Source organism: Phyllobates terribilis, unplaced genomic scaffold (genome assembly GCF_046119375.1).
Source record: "Phyllobates terribilis strain yellow unplaced genomic scaffold, ASM4611937v1 Scaffold_3__8_contigs__length_932513732, whole genome shotgun sequence".
Lineage (NCBI taxonomy): Eukaryota > Metazoa > Chordata > Amphibia > Anura > Dendrobatidae > Phyllobates > Phyllobates terribilis.
Genome location: NW_027362763.1, coordinates 199,234,375 through 199,247,398, shown reverse-complemented (window position 1 = coordinate 199,247,398; position 13,024 = coordinate 199,234,375). Strand labels below are relative to the sequence as shown.

Sequence of the window (13,024 nt, the reverse complement as noted above, 5' to 3'; positions counted from 1 at the left end):
ACTCTGGGACCTTGATTTCCAAATGAAATGCAAAATTTACTTTCATCTGAAAACAACACCTAGGACCACTGAGCAACAGTCCAGGTCTCTTTCTCCTTGGCCCAGGTAAGACGCTTCTGCGTTGTCTATTGGTCATGAGTGGCTTGACACAAGGAATGCGACACTTGTAGCCCATGTCCTGGATACGTCTGTGTGTGGTGGCTCTTGAAGCAATGACTCCAGCAGCAGTCCACTCCTTGTGAATCTCCCCAGATATTTGAATGGCCTTTTCTTAACAATCCTTTCAAGGCTCCTTTTATCCCGGTTGCTTGTGCACCTTTTTCTACCACACTTTTTCCTTCCACTCAACTTTCCATTAATATGCTTGGGTACAGCACTCTGTGAACAGCCAGCTTCTTTAGCAATGAGCTTTTGTGTCTTATCCTCCATCCGGAGTGTGTCAATGGCTGCCTTCTGGACATCGGTCAAGTCAGCAGTCTTCCCCATGATTGTGGAGCCTACTGAAACAGACTAAGGGACCTTTTTAAACCCTTAGGAAGCCTTTGCATGTGTTTTTTGTTAATTATTCCAATTTACTGAGATAATGACTTTTGTGTTTTCATTGGCTGTAAGCAATAATCATCAACATTAACAGAAATAAACACTTGAAATAGATCAGTCTGTTTGTAATGACTCTATATAATATACGAGTTTCACTTTTTGTAAACTGAAATAAATTAAATTTTTGAGGATATTCTAATTTTGTGAGAAGCACCTGTATAAACTACAACTATTCTTGGTACTTTTAATCAAGCCTTATCTTGTTTCATGTGCTAGTTATCAGCAGCAATGGTTAATGATTGGCATGAAAAGTCTCATCCTTCATTTCCAAAGAATTCACATCCACGAACAGTCACAATGTGGAGAGGCGGCTACCAAACAAACATGATTCCACATGTCTAAATAATGTCATTGAGCTTTGAGCTATGTTATGTTATATCCACATCATATCTTTATTTTCTTATTTCTCCCCTCAGTGGTATGAGAAACCAGAGTATAAATTCTTTGAACCATATAGAAATTATCGATTGGCAAATCCCGAGCAGCCGTTTTACATCCTGAAACCACAAATGATTTGGCAGCTGTGGGACATAATTCAAGAGAACTCACCAGAATTTATCCATCCAAATCCTCCATCATCAGGGTCAATTGGTGAGCATACATAAATAATTAATAAGCGCAATTCTAACGATTATGGCGATTTTCAAAATGTCTATGTTTTAAAATTATTTTAGTGGTGAAAAAAAATCAGAAGTTTGTAAAAAAAATGTTTTGGGTTGTGTAGTCATTTTCCAAGACCCATAGCGTTTTCATTTTTCAGTCAATAGATCTGTGTAATAGATTTTTTTTATGGGGCAAGACAATGTTTTTATTGATACCATTTTGGTAACTTTTGATGCTCTGTGACAGCATTTTTTGTGAAATTGTAGCGTAATTTTGTCGCTCTTGATTTTTTGATGCTAAAATTGCTTGGAAAAGCGCTTGAAAACCCGCATGCAGAAATGCATGCAAAAACGCTTGACAAACGCTTCTACCTGGCAGGAAAAACGCATGTAAAATCCGCATGCTTTTTTCCAGCCAGGGAGAAGCGGAAAAAATATGCAGCATTTCTGCATCGTGGACACTTAGGCTATGTGCCCACGTTGCATTTATGAAGCAGAAAATTTCTGCTTCATTTCTGCAAGTCCTCTCCCGGAAAAACGCATGCGGAATTCCGCACGCGTTTATCGCGCATTTTTCGCGCGTTTATCACGCGTTTTCCACATGCGGAATTGCCTTGCGTTTTTTATGCATTGGGCAAAGGCAATTTTAAATGACATGCTGCGGATTTTTGAACGCAGCATAAACGCTGCGGAAAAATCCGCAGCATGTGCATAGAACTTGCGGAATCCCATTGGGGACCATGGGGTGCGGGTTACCAAGCGTTTTACAAGCGTTTCCGCTGCGGAAATTCCGCATCAAAAACGCTTGAAAAACGCTAGGTGGGCACACAGCCTAAGCCTAACAGCAGTAGAAATACAATCTAGAGGAATACACATAAAACAACTAATTGCAACTTTGTTACAAAAAATGTTCATTTTTGTCTCTGTACAGGGATCCTGTTGATGATGAATATTTGTGATGAAGTCAATGTGTATGAATTTCTTCCATCTTCACGTCAAACAGATCGGTGTTATTATTACAAACGCTATTTTGATGTAGCTTGTACTTTTGGTGCATACCATCCACTTATATACGAAAAAAATCTAATTAAAAAACTCAACCAAGGAACTGAGGAAAATATCCAGAAAAATGGGAAAGTGACCTTGTCTGGAATCAGGGATTTACAATGTTAGACTCAAATTCAATAAAATATGTGTAGATAAAATGGCAATAATTTCAATCTCTCTCCATAAAAACCATGAAGACATTGAAGATTATTGGTGATTCAGACTACCAAAATCAAATATTTTTAAAATGATTTCCTTATCATTTCATATGAACTGATTTCCTTATATAGCAATAACTTATTCTGCAAAGTGAAAATAGCAAAATCTCACTATACCAGGCAAAATTTTGCTCTTTCACTGGGAGAGAAGTGACAGAGGACTTGCTGGGAATTCATCACCCAGAAGAGTTTGGGCTCAATTTTTGTTAGAAAACCAGTCCTTTGGGGGAAAATAAACAGTGTCCTGCGCATCTTAGACTATAACTTCCAGTTTATATAGAAAAATAACCAGTCTATGGTGACGCACTCTCGGTGATAGCTTAGACAATTTTTCATGAAGAATTTGATTTACAGCAAATTGATTTGCCACAAATTGCAAATACTGCAAAGCCTACAATTGTCATGAAAATATATGTGCAACTTTCAGTGATCTCCTAAGACTGTGGTGAACTCCTTTTTGAGCTCTTTAACACGAACACAGCCTTAGAAATGTCAAATCTGGCTATAGATAAATGGTTGGTAGCTACTGGTAACTAGAGATGTGCGGATTTTCTAAAATAATTTGATTTGATTCTTATTCTAAAAACCTCTAATTGCCTTGAAAAATATTTGCATAATACTCTGAATCTCCTAGATGTGTGTTGAACCTGTTTTTAGCTCTTTAGTGCAAACATACCCTTATTAATGTCCAACTGATCTCAACCTAACTGGCTAGAAGAAAATGAATGATAATCAGTGGTAAGCTGCAGCCTATTTAACTACACATTGTAGTTTCAGACTTTGTAGCCTGCTAAAATGGTATAAATGGCTAAAAAATGATCACTCTTTAGGGCAGATGCCTGCCTTGCTGCTGATTATATATAGGTGGTGCAATTGAAAGAAGCCATAGTTTTTTCACACATGGAGTACAAAAAATATCTTTGTTTGGGTAGTATCAGGAGCTTTGTTCTTTGTTAAATGTTGTAGAGATTACTTTTTCACAAGCCATCCAAAAATGATCTCTTTATTTAGGGAGAAAACACAGGTATACCTATTTGAACATGAAGAAGTAATGACTTCTCAACTAAGAGTGAAAAATTACCCCTTTTTTGGGACCCGCAACAGGTTTGCTGTTCAAAAAAGGATTAAGCAATTGCAAAGGCTTTTTATCAAGCCATTCAAAAATGATCACTTTATTTAGGGAGCAGGAACAGACTAGCAGTTTTCGAAGTGAAGAAACAATGGCTTATTACCAAGCCTTTCCAAATATTAGCTCTATTGTGACAGCAGTTTCATGTTTGTGTACCCTCAAGAGAATACATTTTGCATCAACAGCCCAGTCTATCATTCTAAACACAAGGGGCAAGAAATCAGGATATGTGGGTCTGGCGTGGCTGTGCAGTGGCAGAAACTGCATGGTAGCGAATTAAAATGGGGCAGGAAAGAAGATATCTGGCAGTGTAGGGACAGCAACGGCAGCCCTGGGAACAGCAGTACACTTTGCCACTATAAAACACACTAGAAAGCCAGGAGATGGTTGGCTGGTGTGGCTCTGCCGTGGCAGTGACAGCAGCAGAAGCTGCATGGTAGAGAATTAGAATGAAGCATATAAGGAGATGTATGGCAGTGTAGGGACAGCAACTGAACCCTGACTGCCGCAGTAAAATCTAGCACTATAGAATACAACTGCCAGCCATGAGATGTGTGGCTTTCATGGCTATGCAGTGGCAATAGCAGAATCTGCAAGGTAGACAGTTAAGCAAGGAGATGTATGGTAGTGTAGAGCCAGCAATGGCAGCCCTGGTAGCAGCAGTATGGTCTAGCACTATAAAACTCAGTGGGAGATGTTTGGTTGGCAAGGCTATGCAGTGGCAATGGCAGAAGACACATGGTAGAGAATTAGGCAAGGAGAATTTGTCAGTGTAGGGTCAGCAAATGCAGGCTCGGCAACCGTAGTACAGTCTAGCATTATAAAACACAGCATGGTGGAAAGCCAGAACATGAGTGGCTGGCGTGGCTGTAAAGCGGATATGGCAGCGGCAGAAGCTGCATGGCAGAGAATTAGAACAGAACACCGAAGGAGATGTGTGGCAGCTTAGGGCCAGCTATAGTAGTGTTGGCTGCAGCAGTACTACAGTTTACAGTACATGTCTTGATGGACAGGGAGTAAATGAACAATTTAGTGTGGACCATGGCGGCAGCAAAATTGTGTAGAAGAGAGATAATGTACAGTCATGCAGGCAGGCTGATGGTATGACCAATTTAAAGGGAATCTGTCAGCAGGTTTTTGCTATGTAATCTGAAGACAGCAGGAGATAGGATCGGAAACACAGATTTGAATGATGTGTCACTTTTTTGGCTGTGTGCTGTTGTTTACTTACAATGAATGTTTTATCACCTGGTGATTATCACGACCAGATCTGGTCTCAGGCACTTGCTAGACCTACCACGCCCTCTCCTCTGATAAGCAGCTCACTGTCAATAGACAATGCATAGTACATAGAGATGGTTAAACAAAAGCCCACAAGGTATAAAATCTGCATAGTAAGAGGGTCAGATTGAGGCAAATGCCTTGGATGACCCTGAAAAGCAACTCCACAGAAACGATTATGACATAAAGGAGAAAGGTTAGAGTCTAAATGCTTCAAATGTGATAATCTTTAACAAATACAAACAGGGCTGGACTGGTACAAAAAAGCAGCCCTGCCACACAAGCCCCACCAGCCCATATACTATAAGACTATTACCCCTCGACCAGTAAATTTGGCTATACTTTGTCGTGCCCCTCATCACTTCCTTAAACAAGTTATTTGATGAGCCACATGTAAATGGTGCAGCAGTGTGTATGATGCACCACAGCTGCATTTACATGGTGCTCTTCAGAGCTCTGGATCTCAGGATCATGGGGGTCTCAGTCGTCGGACTCCAGAGATTGTAAAGTGCTCGGGATAGGGGATTACTTAGGATGATCCGTTTAAATGGGTTTTCCAATATTTATTTTTATTTTCCCATAGGAATATTGAAAATAATAAACCAATATTAACCCTCCCAAAGTCTAATGTCGCCTCTCCGACAACAGGACACAAGAAGTGGTACTGTGCAGTGTATATACAGTTATATGAAAAAGTTTGGGCACCCCTATTAATCTTAAGCTTAATGTTTTATAAAAATTGGTGTTTTTGCAACAGCTATTTCAGTTTGATATATGTAATAACTGTTGGACACAGTAATGTTTCTGCCTTGAAATGAGGTTTATTGTACTAACAGAAAATGTGCAATCTTCGTTCAAGCAAAATTTGACAGGTGCATAAGTATGGGCACCCTTATCATTTTCTTGTTTTAAATACTCCTACCTACTTTTTACTGACTTACTAAAGCACTTTTTTTGGTTTTGTAACCTCATTGAGCTTTGAACTTCATAGCCAGGTGTATGCAATCATGAGAAAAGCTACTTAAAGTGGCCACTTGCAAGTTGTTCTCCTGTTTGAATCTTCTCTGAAGAGTGGCATCATGGGCTCCTCAAAACAACTGTCAAATGATCTGAAAACAAAGATTATTCAACATAGTTGTTCAGGGGAAGGATACAAAAAGCTGTCTCAGAGATTTAACCTGTCAGTTTCCACTGTGAGGAACATAGTAAGGAAATGGAAGAACACAGGGACAGTTCTTGTTAAGGCCAGAAGTGGCAGGCCAAGAAAAACATCAGAAAGGCAGAGAAGAAGAATGGTGAGATCAGTCAAGGACAATCCTCAGACCACCTCCAGAGAGCTGCAGCATCAACTTGCTGCAGATGGTGTCACTGTGCATCGGTCAACTATACAATGCACTTTGCACAAGGAGAAGCTGTATGGGAGAGTGATGCGAAAGAAGCTGTTTCTGCAAGCACGCCACAAACAGAGTCGGCTGAGGTATGCAAAAGCACATTTGGAGAAGCCAATTTCTTTTTGGAAGAAGGTCCTGTGGACTGATGAAACCAAGATTGAGTTGTTTGGTCATACAAAAAGGCGTTATGCATGGTGGCAAAAAAACACAGCATTCCAAGAAAAACACTTGCTACCCACAGTAAAATTTGGTGGAGGTTCCATCATGCTTTGGGGCTGTGTGGCCAATGCCGGCACCGGGAATCTTGTAAAAGTTGAGGGACGCATGGATTCCACTCAGTATCAGCAGATTCTTGACAATAATTTTCAAGAATCAGTGACAAAGTTGAAGTTATGCAGGGGATGGATCTTTCAGCAAGACAATGATCCAAAACACCGCTCCAAATCTACTCAGGCATTCATGCAGAGGAACAATTACAATGTTCTAGAATGGCCATCCCAGTCCCCAGACCTGAATATCATTGAACATCTGTGGGATCATTTGAAGAGGGCTGTCCATGCTCGGCGACCATCAAACTTAACTGAACTGGAATTGTTTTGTAAAGAGGAATGGTCAAAAATACCTTCATCCAGGATCCAGGAAATCATTAAAAGCTACAGGAAGCGACTAGAGGCTATTATTTTTGCAAAAGGAGGATCTACTAAATATTAATGTCACTTTTCTGGTGAGGTGCCCATACTTATGCACCTGTCAAATTTTGTTTGAATGCAGATTGCACATTTTCTGTTCGTACAATAAACCTCATTTCAAGGCAGAAACATTACTGTGTCCAACAGTTATTACATATATCAAACTGAAATAGCTGTTGCAAAAACACCAATTTTTATAAAACAATAAGCTTAAGATTAATAGGGGTGCCCAAACTTTTTCATATAACTGTATACAGGACAGGAGGAGTGGGACTGTGCAGTGTATATATACAGGACAGGCAGAGTGGTACTGTGCAGTGTATATATACAGGACAGGAGGAGTGGGACTGTGCAGTGTATATATACAGGACAGGCAGAGTGGTACTGTGCAGTGTATATATACAGGACAAGAAGTAGTACTATGCAGTGTATATATACAGGACAGGAGAAGTGGTTCTTTGTAGTGTAAATAAATAAATATATATATATATATATATATATATATATATATATATACAGGATAGGAGGAGTGTGTCACGCAAGTTGTGGGAAAGGCTTAGTGCAACACAGAGTGAAAGGGAGCCCAGACACAGGGAAAGGGGGGAGTGGAAACCTCCTAGTCTGGTCTAGTGTCGCCCAGTCTCAACTGCCATCCCTATATTGGCTCTTCACCAATCGCCGCACGCGTGCCTCGCCCTGACTTTCCCTGGCGTATGGCTAAGGCTAGGGAAGGAAGGAGATGAGCACTAGTCGATCTCCACTAAACTCTATAGACAACAAGGGTAGACAAACAGGGGGGAATTGCTTAGCTTTAGACGACTCCAAACAAATGCACACATGGCCTCAAGCTCTAGAGAGGACAAAGTACTGCTCTTGCTAAGCTTCACAAATAGTAATGAATATCGCCGGCACCTCCCTCTCAGACACACCAGGTATTTATACACCCAAGCCAGGGAGCTAATTAGCCAGAGGGAGGTAGTCTCTGGGTCCTAGAGACAGCCAGCCTCTAAGAAGATGTTTGTAATGCCAAACGTAGAGATCTCCTGCGACTGTCACCTCTGACACACCCAAGACAGTACCACCCCCCTCTATGAGTGGCCTCCGGACACTCAGGACCAGGTTTCTCAGGAAAAGAGATGTGGGAACCAATCTGGGAGCGTTTACCTCTGACGCTGAAACCCACATCCTCTCCTCTGGAACATAGCCTTTCCAGTGCAACACAGAGGGAAGAGAGAAAGGGAGCACAGACACTAAGAAAGGGGGGAGTGGAGACCTCCTAGTCTGGTCTAGTGTCACCCTGTCTCAACTACCGTCCCTATATTGGCTCTTCACCAATCGCCGTACGCGTGCCACGCCCTGACTTTCCCTGGCGCATGGCTAAGGCTAGGGAAGGAAGGAGATGAGCATTAGTCGATCGCCACTAAACTCTATAGACATCAAGGGTAGACAAACAGGGGAAATTGCTTACCTTTAGACAACTCCAAACAAATGCGCACACAGCCTCAAGCTCCAGAGAGGACGAAGTACTGCTCTTGCTAAGCCTCACAAGTAGTAATGAATATCACAGGCATCTCCCTCTCAGACACACCAGGTATTTATATACCCAGGCCAGGGAGCTAATTAGCCAGAGGGAGGTAGCTACTGGGTCCTAGAGACAGCCAGCCTCTAGGAAGATGTTTGTAATGCCAAATGTAGAGATCTCCTGCAACCAACTGCAGTATGACTGTCTGTCACCTCTGACACACCCGTGACAGAGTGGTACTTGCAGTGTATATATACAGGACAGGAGGAGTGGTACTGTGTAGTGTATACATACAGGACCGGAGAAGTGGTACTGTGTAGTGTATATATACAGGACAGGAGGAGTGGTACTGTGCAGTGTATATACACAGGACAGGAGAACTGGTACTGTGCAGTATATATGTACAGGACAGGAGAAGTGGTACTGTGCAGTGTATATATACAGGACAGGGGGAGTGGTACTGTGCAGTGTATATATACAGGACAGGAGAAGTTGTACTGTGCTGTGTATATACACAGGACAGGAGAACTGGTATTGTGCAGTGTATATATACAGGACAGGGGGAGTGGTACTGTGCAGTGTATATATACAGCACAGGAGAAGTGGTACTGTGCAGTGTATATATACAGGACAGGAGAAGTGGTACTGTGCAGTGTATATATACAGGACAGGAGAAGTGGTACTGTGTAGTGTATACATACAGGACAGGAGAAGTTGTACTGTGCAGTGTATATACACAAGACAGGAGAAGTGGTACTGTGCAGTGTATATACAGGACAGGAGAAGTGGTACTATGAAGCCCAGCTGTGCTTGGTATCACAAATCCTAGAAGGGTGTATTGAAGGATTCCTCCACAAGAGGCCCCCATAACCATTCACACATCTCCACCTTCCACCTCAGACCACAAGAGGGAGCTCCTTAGGGAGATATAAATGGGAAGGTGGAGCCAGGCAGCAGTTAGTCTAGACTGGAACTGACAGAGAGTAAACCTGTTGATGAGTTCCTGCAGAGCGAGACACAGAAACAGGTCAGTCTGCAGTGGAGCTCAGTGACTCAGCAATTCCTCTGAGAGTTCAGTTGGTGCCAGCCTGAATACAGAGTGGAGTCCAGACTCAGGTGTAGCTCAGAGAGGTGAGCTTTAGGTGTGCCGGCGCCATAAGATCGGTGAAAAGAGGCACACTGCCGTTAGTGTGAGTAGCCTATTGAGGGTCCGAGTAGGGCGAAGGCGAAGGAGTAGAGAGTTCGCTCATAGGGGGCAGAGGAGCTTAACTAGCTCACCCCGAAGAAGTAGTTACCGGACACCGGGTCCGAAGCTTGCCGGGATCTCCACGACCCAGTAAGATAAACCGGAATCCCTGGAGAACTACAAGTCCCAGGATTGCTAAAGTGCTGATACGTACCAGAGCCAGGAGACACATAGGCCCCGTAGGTCCGGAGCGTGCACTCCAAGAGAAGGCCCTACCACAAGGTCAGCCAGCGTAGGACAGAGACAAAGTTAGGCCTAGCTCCAGGCAGGTCAGAAACTTATTACGCACAGCAAGAACCAGGAGGCCCAAAACCTGCTCATTGGGGAGGATCCGGACATACACCCTTCACCCTACAGTGCTCAGGGGAGTGCCTGAATTTCCATCAGTAAAAGGTACTGAAGTGACTTTTGTGCCCATCCCTGTTCTTGCTCTGGCCCGGCGTAGTCTCTTTGTCCTGCATATTGCCCTGAGGCCCAGCTCTACCTGTGGAGAGCAATACCATCAAGCTGCCCTATCATCAGCCTCAGTGGACTGCGCAGCGCTGGTGATCCTCACCAGAAACCACAGGTGGCATCACGAACTCTTTCTTTTATAAACTTAACATCGATTAAAGCCCTTTTAAAGAGAGACCCCAGAGTACGGGCCCGGGAGCCGACCACCGCGACCTCCTTAAGGCTAAAGGCCCGGGTAACCGAGTCATCCCCCATCCCCTGGGCTTGTCAGTACTGTGCAGTGTATATATACAGGACAGGAGAAGTGCTGAGAGTAGCACCTGCCTCCTGAGCTCAAGCACTTCCAGGAGGAGGGTCGTCATCTGCCTCTCTTCTCCCCAGGGAGAGGCAGGCCTACTGGGTGGCCGGCATGGCTTCCCAGCCTCCTATCCCCCGGTCTATGCCGGCGGGGGAGAAGGAGCCTCAACAACCGGCCCAGGAGGGAGTGAGGAGATCGGGAAGGGTGAGGAAGAGTACATCCACTTGCTCCAACCCCGAGACTGTTCACCGCCCGCCCAGAGAGGGAGACCGGGGCACCCCAGGCCCCAGGAACAAGAGCCCAGCAAGATCCTGGGGTGAGATGAGCTCCAGCGAGTCCACAAGTTCCTTCTCCTCCCGAGTGGTCGCCACGTTGCGAGAGTACGAGGACGCCGGCAAAGCACTAACCCAGCTGAAAGAGGAGCTGAGGGAGGCCCGGATCCTGAACACCCGGGCGTCCAACAAGGAAAGACCCGCGACCTCCCAGAGGTTTAAAGCCCTCAGAGACGAGGTGGTCAGGTTAGTGCTCCTCCGGGAGGGGATTGAGAAAAGTGCAGGTCCCTTCCTGGAGAGGTTTAAGAACCAGAGGCGGTTCTCAGAAATGAAGGGGTTAAACACCTCAGGAGAACCGCCAGCCGGCGTCCTTAGTGAAGAGGAGGAGGAGGATGAAGAGGTGACTGGAGTCTCAGTTGCTGGAGCCAGTGAGGGGCAGAGCGGGAGTTCCAGTAGTCTCCCTGCAGGGCAGAGGACTCCGACAGCAGAGGCTGGAGTGTCGGGGGAGGAGGAGGAAGGTGGACTGCTGAGGGAGATCCGACTGCTGGAGTCTCCAGTGGACCTGACAAAGTTTTCTTTCGGTGAGGACAAACCAGTGGAGGAGACCAAGAGGAGGAAGAGGAAGACCGGAGGAGCTGCACAGGAGGTGGTGAGTTACAAGTATGTACCAATGACTGATGTTGCGCCTGCCACCTTCTGTTTAAACCCTACCAAACCTAAAGGCACGGGCTCTGCAGTGGGCTCGAGGCAGAGGCAAGGTGGGGAGAGGAGAAGGACGTCCGGCGATGCTGCCATCTGTGCAGGGAACAGTGCAGGGGGCGAGGCTGTGGAGGTACTCACAGCGCGGACATAGGAAGTTCTGTGGAGTTTCCCTCCTTGCCCTCTGCGGCTAAGCTGGTTATCACCGGGGCTGGGGGGGCAGGGAAGGATGTGAAAAACACATCTGCAAGGAACACTGGGCACACTGCTGCGACAGGGGGGCAGTGTGCCCCAGCGCCCAAAAAGGACACTAAGATCCCAAAGTCTGTGGGTGCAGGGCGGGCAGCGGTGCCCAACAAACAGTCTGCCCAGCACAAGGACCAAAATGCTCCAGTAGGGGGGCGGGGCACTCCAGGAGACGACCTGCAGAAAGCCAGCAGCAACCAAAGGGAAATGGGTGTGGTGCTGCAGGGAAAGGAGTCTCTGGAAGTGCTCCCCTCCCCCGGCCCAGCAGGTGTGAGTGCAGAGACACCAGACACAAGTGAGGAAGGAATGGAGGTGACTGCGGAAGGTGCAGAGAACAGCAGAGGTAATGGGGTGACAAGTAAAGGGAATGGAAGTAGTGGTGCAGTGAATGATGGGAGTAATGGTGGAGCAGATGGTGGGAGTAATGGTAGAGCAGATGGTGAGAGTAGTAGGAATGGGGGAAGTAGTGGTACAGTGAATGATGATGCAGCAAATGGTGGGGGTAGTGGTGCAGTGAATGATGATGCAGCAAATGGTGGGGGCAGTGGTGGAATGAATGCTGAGAGTAGTGGGAATGGTGGGAGTAGTGATGCAGCAAATGGTGGGAGAAGTAGTGGAGTGAATGATGGGAGTAATGGTCCTGCGAATGGTGTGAGTAGTAGTGGAGTGAATGGTGGGAGCAGCACTGGTGTTGGTGGGGGGGAAGTAGGCGCTGGTCCCGCTGCCCCCCAGCATTGGCGGGGGCTTCAGCCCAAAGCTATTCAGGAGCTGTCAGTGCTGGGGGTAGTAGTGCATCCTCGTCTGGTGGCCCTGGGGATGGTGACTTGCAACAGCAGCTCCTGGATGCCCTGAGGAGAGGGGAGAGCTCCATCACTGTAGAGGGGAGGGAGGTTGATCTGTCTTTCTGGATAGAGAGACATGGTCTTTCAGCCTTCCGAGATAGAGGGGCAGAGACTGTCTGGTCTCTGCCGACAACGGGGCAGAGGAGTAACCGTAGGAACGTGGTCCGTCTCCAGTGGGTAAGCAAGGATGCCTGTCCTGATAGGTCGAAGGTGGTTGAGCTCCTGCTGGGGATGGGCTTTGCGGCATATGACATCTTTGCCTTGATCCATCCCTACGGGACCTCCTACTTCGATGTCAGCTTCGTGAGACCGGAGGGCCTTGAGCTTTTCTGGTCTCGCCATGAGCTGGCTCGGAGTCGCCCCGAATGGCATGGTCTCTTTCCCCTGGCAATAACCCGCCAAGATTCAGTCAGGAAAGTGACCATTTTGACTAGTAACGAGTCGCTTTCCTGTATGGACATTACGACCTGGGTGAGTCGATACGGAGAG

General features: G+C 45.8%; 1 protein-coding gene across 2 annotated transcripts in view; it reads left to right on the top strand.

Moving 5' to 3' along the window:
* Positions 1–2,407, top strand: part of LOC141259038 (beta-galactoside alpha-2,6-sialyltransferase 1-like) — a 120,775-nt gene extending 118,368 nt beyond the window's left edge. For both annotated transcript variants that reach the window (XM_073674452.1, XM_073674453.1), the window contains exons 5-6: positions 1,017–1,191; positions 2,134–2,407. In XM_073674452.1, the coding sequence (XP_073530553.1) occupies positions 1,017–1,191; positions 2,134–2,375 (417 nt within the window). In that variant the 3' untranslated portion in view covers positions 2,376–2,407. The remainder of the gene's footprint in view (positions 1–1,016; positions 1,192–2,133) is intronic.
* The last annotated feature ends 10,617 nt before the right edge of the window (positions 2,408–13,024 follow it).